We start from the raw sequence: 12,414 nt of genomic DNA, 5'->3' as shown, positions 1-12,414 counted from the left end.
CGTCACTAAATAATTTCACGATTACGCTACGTGGGCGCCTAGGACGCACCAATCAGGTGCTAATGCACCCAAACTACCAGCTTGTTTGTCTTCACTTGGATTCTGATAACAATGTTTTCACTAACTTGAACAAACTGTTCCTTCTTCTACTTGTTATTGCCTACACGGATCAGGATGCTCAACAAACACGCAGCTAATCCATGTGCGTCATTGCATGCGAGCCACAACTTTGATGCTTTTCCACTTGTTTTAACCCACGATGATTGTACTTAATGAAAAAAACAGGTCACAATATAGTGTATATGATAAAATATCCTGATTTTCACGATCAACAATTCTTCCGCAACATTCGCTCGCATCCACTCACAGGCTTTGACAATCCACGTGACAGTTAAGGTGCCTGACAGGATGTGCTATAAATTTGGCTGTTGTAGGGTTCACTGCATTATAAGCGCCCTCTATCAGTGAACATTTAAAGCAGTTCAATTTTGTCATATGAGCGTTATATTAGAAGTACGAAATAATATAAGAAAATAAATAAAACTTACGTCGTAATTCAGTCCGAATACCTTCCTGTAATTAATACACTTGAAGCTTAAGCTGTACACATTTACCACCCCGCATTTCTTAAGTTGCAGCTGCTCAGTGCAACGAAGGTGAACTCTGCTGCTGTTTCATATCATATAACTTAAAGTTTTAAACAGTATTTCTTCAGATTAATTCATAATACAAATCATTTAATCTTAAACCCTAGCAAAGAAAAACTTAAGCATACATTAGCAATTCTATGATCTTTTAAAACGAGACTTAATCGTTCTTATTGCACTTCCCAAACATCGGATTCCCCGAGGTGCGATTCAATCTTCTTGTCCCTCGGTACATGTGTTGCTTCTCAATAATTTGTCGCTTTCTAACCGATGCAAGCACGCAGCTGCGTCGATTAAAGATAGCCGTAACGAATCAAGTACCCGCCGCTTCTCCCTGGGCCCCGTCGGTGCTAAGTGCTTTTTATTTGGCGTTAAATTTCCAAATCAATAGAATTAAAGCAAATAATGATGAGTGTTCGCTAGCGTGAAACAGCAAGCCCATTCGCCTATTCTGCCATTCGCGCAGAATGGAATGGCCTGAGGGGCCAAACGACAACGGTGACGGATCGTCTGCCGGCGCAGGATCCTCCCGTTTGTCCTTCGCATCGTCGACCGTCGGTGGCGAGCAAACACGAGCAAGACAAAACTCTCGGCTCCTCCTTCTTTTGTGCGGCTCCTGGAAGGGTCCTTGGTTGCTTCCGTCGCCTTTGCTGTCCCTTTGAGCGGTGATCTGGTTGCTTTGCGCAAGCGATACTTAACCGGCAGCCTTTCAAGCGGATGCTGAGCTTGTCCTGCTCAGAGATAGAGAATGAGATTCCTGTGTGTTGATTCACGGTGAAAGAAAAATCGCACCCAATGCAACAGCAACGTATCCTGCCAAACCGTTGTACTCGCCCTCAAACTCAAACTTTCGAAACGTGCGCTAAACGCCCGAAAGGAACGCTTAACACGCTGGCTGTCCGGTTTTGATTTTCTTTTGTTGCCTTTCGAGTGCCTCTCCAGCAACACGTTTCGATTGTCTTCGATTGTCGTCCGTTTTGTGCCGTAGAAAAAAGGCAAAATCCGATGGCAGGCAGGCGAGAAAAATATACAACCTCGGTGACTGGCAGCAATTATGTCAAATTAGAAACATAAAGGCCGATCTGTTGGCGGGAGGGAAAGAAAAAGCGATTAAAGCCAATTATAAACCCCCGAAGGGCTCGTACGTACCGCAGCACCCGTGTCGAGGAGGGACAGACCGAAGAAGAAAAAAAAAACTGCCATCAAACAGCAAGGAGGTCCGGCGCGAGGCTGCGCGACTCGACATTTATGCCAAGGTTTCGTAGGATTCTTTGTCCGTGGGCATATAATATATTTTTTTTCTCCGTAATTTCTCCACTGCACAAAAGTCATCCTACACAAATCACCCGGCTGCATGCTGCAATGGTGCACTATACTCGTCCGATCTCGTGCGCGGACACATTCACCTAGATAAAGAACCGCAACGCACATGCCTCAACACTAACGACAGACCATGCCAGGTGCTCGGTGGACACTTATTGACGGGTGACAAACAACAGAAGCAGCAACAAAAAATCGTCCTTCGATGGTCGTTGGGTTGGATTTCATCGATAAAGCATAACCCCGTGCCTTGCCGGGAATCGGGACTGCTTTTCGATCGACAAAACCGATCGGTCGTCAAAGGGCCGGCAACAATTGTCGTCGCCGCCATTTTCCATGCGTGTGCGGTATGTGTAAACAAATGCAGTTTTATTGCGGCACGATCTGGTGATCCTTACCTTTAGCCCAGCTCAGTTACCGTCGGCTGTGAAGCGTTCCTTTTCATTGTCTGGCTCGTGGCAACGCGTAAAGGATCGATCGTGTGGATGTAGGTTCTGGCAAGGATGCTTCCCTGCCTGTTCAAAGGTAATTTCTAGTCCATCAATACAAATCTATACGAAACGTTGATGAGCTTTATTATTAAACTTTCTTTAGCTTTATTGAAAGAACTATTCATTCGGCTGTCTTTAGATGAAACTTTCCTTCGAATTATGTTCTTAATTTAATAACAAATTTTAACGAGCTAAGTAATCAGAAACATTGCTTTGTAATCTATTTGTTTGATACGATTAGAGCGACTCAAACAAAAGATCCTCTCGAGTAGAGCAACTAATCTACCTTCACACGCATACCGTATCCTTCAAAGCGGTTTGTATGTGGGAAAAATTTCGTCCCAAGAATACAGCACCCTTTTGCGGCCCGCAACGAACTTCATAAAGCCGTTGACGTTGACATTGATATAGTGCTCGAGCTGTGCGTTTAGCGTCGAGGAATGCTCAAATGGGTTCCCCGAGCGATGCAAAACGGCTGCAGCATACGCACCCGCAAGTAGACATTTTACCAGCGTAGCGTAGGGTTGACATTTTGTCGAGTAGCCCACTTCTGGTCGCTCGAGCGCTCGAGACAATTTCCTCAGCCCGGTTTCCCACAGAAGCGATCCTTGCGCACGGTTACGGACGTCAGAATAGCGCATAATTAATCAATATTTACAACAACATAAAAAACGCCGCAACGGAAGTGAAATAAAGCCTTGTATGTCACAAGCACAACCAGCCACTTGTGGTGTGTCGATGTCACCAAACATTCGTCCTGCGTCCTGCGGTAATGCGATAGCCCTCGGGGGTTCCGAAAGGGAGTCAACTTGGCATGTGAAACTTTCCGGTCAACGTTTCAGCTCCGTAAACGACCCACTCGATGGTCGCAGCACTCGTAAACACGCACTCTATCTTTAGCAACTCTCAGCTTGAAACCCAGGGCAACGAATTGACGGTAATCCGCCTCGTTCGACGAGGTTTAGATACACCGTTCCGGGACCGGGACCACCGGCAAGGTACGCTACCGGGTGGCTATTATTAACGAAATTTAATCCAATAATTATGGTAGCGGCCCAGTGCGGTCGGAGGAATAAATCCCGTGCCCAAACTGTTCACGCCACCCTTCGCAGGCACAATGTACGAAGGTACGCGCCAGCGAAAGCTAATCTGTTCTGCTTCTCGTGCATCCTGGCGTGGCTGTTTCGGGTTGCAATGATGCGCTCCTATCCGCGTTCCCGTACTAGTCTGGCGGTTTGAATGTCGTAAAATAATGTTTCCATCCACTACAATACTATTTGCTAGAACAAACACCATTAACTTGCTCGGGTAGCGAGAAGTGTATGCTGCCAGGCAACATTGTTATCAACATGCATTCATTTTCTCGTCAACGAATGCACCCGAGCGCGGAACAGGCAGACAAATATTTACCAAACAAAACCACCCCGCCACCACGCTCGGGAAAATCCCCGTTAAACCTTCCACTAGGCAATGGGAACGAACCGCTTGAGCGTATACCCGAAATTGACGGGGTGGAAAAGCTGTTTAATTGAAAACCTATGGCCAGCGCGGTGGTTGCGGGTTTCGAGGCACGCTGCGGAAAAGCGATGGCCGTCGCTACCGACCTGCTGCTGTAGCTCAGCTGCCTGTAATCTTCGATCGGGAAAGGCGCGTGGCCGTTGTGAATTTCGGGCCGGAGCGGCCATTATGATTTTGGGAGATGGTTGATAGCATCGGCAACGAGGTTGATTAGTGATTGAGAGATGAAAGAGTTACCTTCGAAGGTAGCCCTTGAAACGGAACCTATTCACGAACGGATTGTCTCGACTGGGATGTGAAATATGGTTCAGGAAAGTTTATTATAGATCAGATTGTAAGTCAGCAAAGTTTATTAGTAACGTTCTTTTAATAGCATTGTGAGAGTAAAGAAAGTTTTTCTGTACGTTCTTTCCATGCATTTATGATTTGTTTCTTACTAAAGCCAAGTGAGACCAATTTATCAAGAAGTAGCAAACCCTGTCCATATATTGTCTTTAGGTCGAGACACGTGAAATGCAAACGCTATAACTGTTAAAGCCCATCAACGATTTGATAGGGACAAATCCATTGTAGATTATCACTAATACGATTTTGTAATTAAAACATGTCACATTTCTCATAACATTAGTTTTTCGAATGGTTCTATCTAATTTATACGCTGCAGCCATAAGATCCTCGCAGCAGCCATTAAAGGTATTCAAGCAACGACTTGAAGCCAAGAAAATGGGCTCTGTATGAGCTGCGTAATATACCTTACGTACAGATTTGCATTGATCGCTGCTCTGAGCATATATTGCTATCATCTTACCAAAATAGGATCACACATTGCAATTTAAACTCAGAATAGATCGAAAACAGAGGGTAAAGTGTAACGCTATAAGTGTTCTCGTGTAAAAAGAAGGAGCTGAAAATCTCGTTAAATCACGGTGACGAAACTTCAGTATTCTCTCAAAGCAAGGATATGTAGCCTTGTACCCGTAGCTGAAGATATTCTTTGGTGAAATTCACAACAACTTATCATAAAGCATATGTTTACATTATCGACCATCTGCTACGATTCTCTAATCAATTCTATATTTCTGTTCCAATTCGATGGAAAATGTGAATTTATTTACTATGGATGCACACCTTTCCTGGTATCTTTATTTCTGCCGCAAGGACACTGCGTAGTTTTCAATTTAATTGCCGCAATTAGTAGTATCATCATGCTAAATTACCCACTCAAAGTGTAAACGACGCAATGTGCGATTGATAACGATCATTTATTTGTTTTGCATCACCCAAGATGGCGTCACGCAACTACACCGGCCTAGACCGGGCTCGAAACAGTACTACAACTACTTCCCCGACCGGGTACAGCTCTCCAGAACGTGACGTGGTAAATTAATCTTGTCAAACACGTTCCTAGCTTCTTGTGAATGCTGTCACTCGCATTCAACCGCCGCCCTTAGGCGAAAAAGCCGGATCTTGCACTAAATTAAAATCTACTTCTACGCACCACGTTAGACGCGGTTCGCATGCGAGCCAACGATGCATAATTTACCCCCGAACAGAGGCTGAAAATTAACTTCCAAACCACCATTTTGGTGGCGACGGAACCGGCCTGCGCGGCTCACGCAACCGAAACGTCGCCAGATCCATTCCACGATGAGTACATTAATTGAAAATAAGATGGCTAATGCCCTTCGGACTGCTCGGGGAACGAGTAAATTTGAATATTAACCGCAAACTCTCGCAACCGACGGCTATCGGAAAGGGATGTCGCAAAGCTCAGGGCCGGGTTTCTGAGGGCTATTTAAATTTATTTCCCCCACCGGGCCGTGTTAAACGGCGCAGATGAGTTTTTGCTCGCCCAAGAACACACAGCATCCGCCAGGACCAAAACCCAAACCCGAGGGGAAACGAAGAAGCACACCACTCTACAGCACACATGTGTCCGATTGCGTTTTATGAACCTATCACTATCGGCGTGGTCGGGAATGGGTAAGCAGGCCCTTGTCTGCATGATGAAGAGTGGCCATCTTTAGCTGAAGATGGCTGCGAATGTTTTTCTTCCCCTTCATTATGGCTCGTTGAAGGTTTTTCGCGCCGAACATCACGGTGGAAAACCCTCTGAATGTGCCACGAACACCGAACACATGTAACCGGCCTTGTTCCGGTCCCCTTGCGTACGGTTTAATTCGAAAAGTATCCCCGGAACATTATCTCCCTTCCTGCCGGTAGCTAGCGGTACTCCGGCACGGCACCATTTCCGACCATTTTCCACGACGGGGCGAGTTTCCATCCCGGTCCCGGGTGAATCACGGGTGCCCTGCCGATGCGCCGATGCGCAAATATCAATTCTATAAAGTACCGAGTGCTCGAGCAGACAGGACACACGAAGGACATTACGATGATCACCGCCGACTGCTGCGTGCCTGGGGGAAACTGTTTTCCTATTGTTGCAGAATAATAAATAAATTATCTAATACAATCCGTGGAAATGCGTGATTTGTACGCTCCCGGAGAACGCGATGTGTTTGTACAGGGAAATACGGGGCCTGTCGAGGGATCGTGAGTTTTGCTGGGAAATCGAGAAGGGAACGGGACGCGGTCGTTTGAAGTGGAAGCAGGAAGATGAGAGAGGGGGAAAAAAACAATTCACCCGATGTCGGTCGGCTTGTTTGATTGACAAATCGACCGAACTTTACAAATTAACCCTAATTTGTCCGTCAGGGGTTTTGTGCGAAACGTTACAAATTATGCAATAACACCGAGCGGTTCGGCCTACTTCGATGGGGTTTTCGTTAGCGAATATTTTCATTGCACAGGAAGAGTGTGTCGTTTTTGATCACAGCACGCAATGATTACATATTGTGCCCGATCAAACAGAAGGATCACGTCATAACGAGGTAGAAAGGTGCAAACGATATTGACACCACGTGATTGATTCTACTAGACATTATTAATTTTATTGATGCTAATTAAATTGAGTTTTTTAAGGATGTTACTTATTGATACATTTTCTCATTAAAAAAATGTCAAAGACCCAGCAAACATTTACTTGTAATAGTATATTTCTAACAGGTCGTTGAATATCCTTTTAATCGTATCATTAACATAACATCTATCCTCAAACATGCTTTGAAACTTGCTTCGAGATCGAAAGGACGTCTGGCTCTTTACAAACAAACAGAGCGCTTCTTATTAATTCCCTGATTTATGGCAGCATCTTCTAAATCGCTTCATCATGCACGTAATGGAATGGTTAAAATAACTCTTCGCCACTCGCTAGAGGTTGTAAAGTTTTATGGCCACCCCTCTATAAAATCGCATCACCTCACATCGCAGGACGAGTGTCGTAAAACAATTTCCCGGTAACGTCTCAGTCGGCAGCAAATCATCACTCTCGCACAACAACTTCACCACCAGCGACACCACACCTCTCTTACGGGGTTTTACACCGTCGAGGACTGGCCATCGAGGTGACATTAATTGCAACATTGTCCACTCGACCCGGACAGATAAGGCCCCCGGCGGTACGGTGGCCATTCTTTCGTCGCGCCCGAAAGGAACAACTCGCTCGCAAAACGGCTACAATGGGCCGAACATCTACTGGGCCCCTTTCTTTCTTTTTTTTCCATTCGTCCGTTCAATGGCCAAGTGGCATCAAAAAATGCACCACGTAATAATGCACCCGAGAGCACAAAAAAAACCCCGAAAGGACACCGGTACGCGCGGAAAATTGCCTACCTTCGGCTTCATTTTTCGCAACGCATTGTCCACGGGGCTCCGTTCCGTTCCGATACGATCGATCGATCGGAAAATCGAAAGGGAGCGAAAATAAAACTAGCCAAAAATTGCATTGATCAAACGGGGCGACGACGGGTAGAGGCTGGCTGTCCGCGCATTTCCCGGCGCAAGGATATAAGGAGCGTCTGAAGGACGCAGAAAGACGCTGCTCAAGGCTACCTTCGAAAAGGGCGTACGGGCAATTTATCACGCTGCTGGAGTGAGTGCTTGTTTAAATGTTTTGTGGGATTTGACAACGCGTCCCAAAAGTGCATCCCATTCATGCGCTCCATTCATGCGCCCGAGCCCATTGCCCATTGAGTTGCGCGCGGCTGGCAAGCGAGGCAATGCCGGAGCGAGACAATGCGCAAGGACGGGTCTGGAATGCGCAAAAAGGAGCGTAGCGAAGCGATGTGCGACATCCCAGATCCTTCGCCCGTGTCCTTGCTCGTCTGAGCGGCTTTCGCCGGAGAGGGATCGCTGGAATCAATAAAAGTAACTGATCGATAGCCCGCACTACCGAAGGACCGCTTGCTGTGCGCCACTTCGGCTGATGTTCCACTCGATGTCTCGCTCTTAAGATTGTGGTCGATTTGGAGTGCGCTTGGAAGCGTCGTTTTGAGAGGACCGTATTACGAAATAGTTTTTAGACGTTTAGTGGAGAACATTTGCAGCATTCGTCGTGCAGTTTGCATACCGTACGGTGTTGCTGGATCTTTTGGCAAGCTTTTTCTGATCGTTCCGCCGAAAGCGGGACAATCCTTTCATCCACCGATCGCGGGCGGGTTTGATGTCGAACGGCGTCCCGACGGATCCACTACAGACTTTACTCACCCGGAAAGGGGTCTCGGAACTGATCGAGCAGCTCCTAAAGTCGTTTGTCGGTTTGTCTTTTATGTGACACCGTGTGCCGCTGATGTCTCGCCACTTGAGAATCCTTTTATTTGACTGCGATAACGATGGCAATTGCTACCGTGTCATCGGATTTTAAGGATATGCTTTCATTTCCCACGTGATCTTTCATGGTAGGTGAAGAAGTCTCTCATACGGCATGTGGTGTTTTCGAATATAGTAAAGGAGTTTTGTTACAAATTTTGGGAAAAGCGTATTAAAATAAAAAAAATGTAGAAAAGTAGCTTTTATATGAAAAGTGAAAGAGCATTTTTTACCAAAGCCTTTTTTTTTATGAAACGATGTATTGAAGTATGGCCAAAATTAAATTCATGCATTATTACCATTGATGTATGTACTAATCAAAAAATAAACCAGTAAGTCTTACTAAAAGTGTATTTTAGTTAAAAGATATTCAAAAAATAAGCTTTACGTTCTAAAGCTTTATAAACACTCTCCCAAACAATGAATGATCAATGCTGATTTCATTGCAATAACAAGATTTGAAAGCCACACGCTAATCTCAACGCATCTCGAGACCGATCGAAAGCAAACTTTTCCATTGTCATGACCAAAACTACAATACACCTCATGGGTTCTAGTTAAGGAACAACAATGAGACTCGCTGCGTATAATGCATTTTGGCACGTCGGACCCACAAAACCCTGAGCTCCATTTGCAATCACTCTACCATATCTGCAAAACGAGCGAATGTTTTCACAACGACCGCCTCGCATCCGATCGGCGCATCGTTCCGATCCACTGCGGCCGGAGAGAAAGGATTAATACCATTGTGTGCCGTTTTTCGTCCTTTTGTGCTGCGGCGATCTCGCCCGCGAGACAAATGAAAAAGAAAATGGTAAAACACAAGCGATCGAGTAACTTTCCCAACTTTCACAATCCTTTTGCTCGCGGCGTGTGAGCCGCCTTGTTTCGCAGGTTATTTATATCATTTATGATCAGCTTAGGCAGCCATGCGTTCAGAAGCCTTGTGGGTTGACTAAACAAAGGTAATTCGGGTAGCTAATAAAAAGATTCACAACATATAGCCGCGTAGGAGTTTGCTAATCCTAGTTACATATAACTAAGCGCATCACAACGCTCCCGTCACACGGGACAATTATTAGCATATGCGTTCTCCTTGATTGGCTTCAAATTGTGTCCACCAATCGAACCGGCAATAGAGAGGCAATTTAATTAATCCAACACCAACCACATTGAAGAAAATTGCCACATTGAATCCGCATCCACACCGGGCCACATAAAAGCGTGTTTTGATCTGTCCCTGTCTTCTCGAGGTGCATTCATCCGAACGCGTCGCTTTAGCCACGCCAGACACGGTGGCGGCCCCGGTTTCGGACGCGCCGCACAGTCTGGCCGAGACCATTTTTCTTTCTTTCCTTCATCCCGGCCCGAAGCCGGGCAACCCTCGGTGAGGAAAATTATCCCCGTTACCCTCCACGGACAGGGGAAACCCACCGTAACGAGGGGCGGAGTTTTCTCTCGACGGAGTGCGTAGATCACTTCTCCCAATGATCGTCCTGCCGTGAGGGCAAACCCTAGCGCAATGAATAACTAATTGTTGCACAAGGGTGAGCGAGAGAGAGAGAGAGAGAGAACTACCCCGAATACAGGACCATCTGTTGAGGTACGCTCGGTCGACCCGGAAGGTGACGAATTGCTGCTTGAAGTGGATTGCTACCGGTAAAAAGGAAACCCAGGTACGTTGTGTGCCCTAACCCTCGCAGCCAATGGTAACCTCGAGCGGACGCGTTGGAGGGGATTGAAACAAGGATTCATCCTGGCAGGGGTTGCTGCAAGATTCCTGTTGTAGGGCTATAAATACCCTTCCCACCGGAGAACCGGCATCGCAGTTACAGATTTGAGCCCGTAAAGTGAAGGTGTCGATTCCGAAGTTTGCGAACAAGCCTTACAAGCCTGTGATTTCAACCGTTTTGCCTGCCAGTGTGTTTGTATGTGTGCGTGTGACTACGTGTGTCCTCAGCGAAGATGTCGCGATCGTTTCTAGTGGATTCGTTGATCAGTGATAAACCGACACCGGCGAAAAAGAGCTTCCCGTATGCGGGCTCTTTCACACAGCTTCCCGTTACACCACCAGGAGCCACTTTGCCCTATTCGGCATGTTACGTCGGCAGCTATCTCTTCTCGCTGGGACTTCAGCAACAACAGCAACAGCAACAGCAGCAGCAGCACATGCTGACCCAACCTCAGCAGACGCTTTTCCCGCACACACCCACACACCAACCGGTGCTGCCATTCTGGCAGTCGGAAACCAAGCACGAGCTTTCGCCAAAGCTCTACCAACCGACGGATGTGTCGCCACCGAAGCTTTCCCCCAAGCAGGACTACTACCGGCGGCTTTACCGAGGCGAGAAAACTCCCGAACGTTACGCACCCTATCCCAGCCGATCGTCGGCCACCGTCACCGAGCCAACCAGTGTGATCGTCACGCCAACTCCTTCAATGCCACCAAGTCCTTCGCCAACACGCTCGATCGATCCGGCCACCCAAACGTACGCCATCGATGATGAGCTGTCGAGCAAACGCATCCGGACGGCTTTTACCAGCACGCAGCTGCTTGAGTTGGAGCGCGAATTCGCCGGCAACATGTACCTGACGCGATTGCGCCGTATCGAGATCGCAACACGGCTCCGGTTGTCGGAGAAGCAGGTTAAGATTTGGTTCCAGAATCGGCGCGTTAAGCGCAAGAAGGGTGATGCACCGTTTGGAGTCGAGTTGACTGTTGGAACAGCGGGTTCTACGGTTAAGGAGCACCAGCATGGTCAGCATTGCTGTTGCCGCGGATCGCACTGTGGCGGTGGTGGTAGTGGAGCTGGTTCGGATTCCGAGGAGATGTCCTTGGTGCAGGGTCCTAGCGATTCTCCCGTCGGAGCAGGCCAACCGCAGCAGGATCGTGCTTGGGACTTTAGCAAGGCGTACCAGCAGTGATCGGGTTGGACGGTTTTTGATTCGTTTTTTTTCTTTGGGCAGGTTTTTCAAAGTCCCAGTGATGCGCGTGTAAATAGAAGCTCTGTACATACATTCGGCTGATAGCCGTATACGTTGCGATACCAGTATAGCGATTAAATAAATAAACCAATTCAAATGAACACGAACGGCGTTTTTTGTCTCTAGCTTAGTTGAGCACCATCTTTGATAATATCACACAGCTTAGTAGAAGGCTTTGGGAAGTAGAGCAGAGTGCTGTTTGTGAGAATTAAATTTTACTTCTTTTTTGTCGAATATCCTTCAAGCTCTACTTACTCTTTATTCACAAGGTATATGCATTCGAAAGGTGCGTACCAGGTCGAAATATAATTCAAATGATTCCGAATCCCCGGTCGGTTGCATTTAACATTTTTACAGCATTTATTTGAACGTTTTTTGAGCTGTTTGTAATTAACATAGCTCGTCCTGAAATTGAACGGTCCTTAATAAACGATGACGTCGACGGAGGTTTATTTGTACGCTCAAAATGTGCAAATCTTGTGGGAAATGATCACCATTATTTGATCGTTAACAACTCATATTAAATTCATTTTTAAATTGTGGATAACAGTTGAATAAAACAGCATACGAAATTCGAAGAATGAATTTAATACATATACATTCTATATTGTATTGTACGAAATCCGAACCACCGGAAGCCAATTATACCGCACCTTAATCACATTCAACGCATCTGCTTCTGCCAATAAATAAATAAATCCATAAATTCATAATTCACTGCCAGAAAAGTGGGCCCATATGGAGCA

General features: G+C 46.4%; 1 protein-coding gene across 1 annotated transcript; it reads left to right on the top strand.

Moving 5' to 3' along the window:
* The first annotated feature begins 10,648 nt into the window (after positions 1 to 10,648).
* On the top strand, positions 10,649 to 11,608 carry LOC128720422 (GS homeobox 1-like). The gene has a single exon (XM_053814094.1). It carries the CDS (start codon positions 10,649 to 10,651, stop codon positions 11,606 to 11,608), a length of 960 nt encoding a protein of 319 aa, XP_053670069.1.
* Positions 11,609 to 12,414: the final 806 nt, after the last annotated feature.

This window comes from Anopheles nili, chromosome 2 (genome assembly GCF_943737925.1).
Source record: "Anopheles nili chromosome 2, idAnoNiliSN_F5_01, whole genome shotgun sequence".
NCBI lineage: Eukaryota > Metazoa > Arthropoda > Insecta > Diptera > Culicidae > Anopheles > Anopheles nili.
The sequence above is the reverse complement of the archived record's forward strand: the minus strand, read 5'-3'. Positions and strand labels throughout refer to the sequence as shown.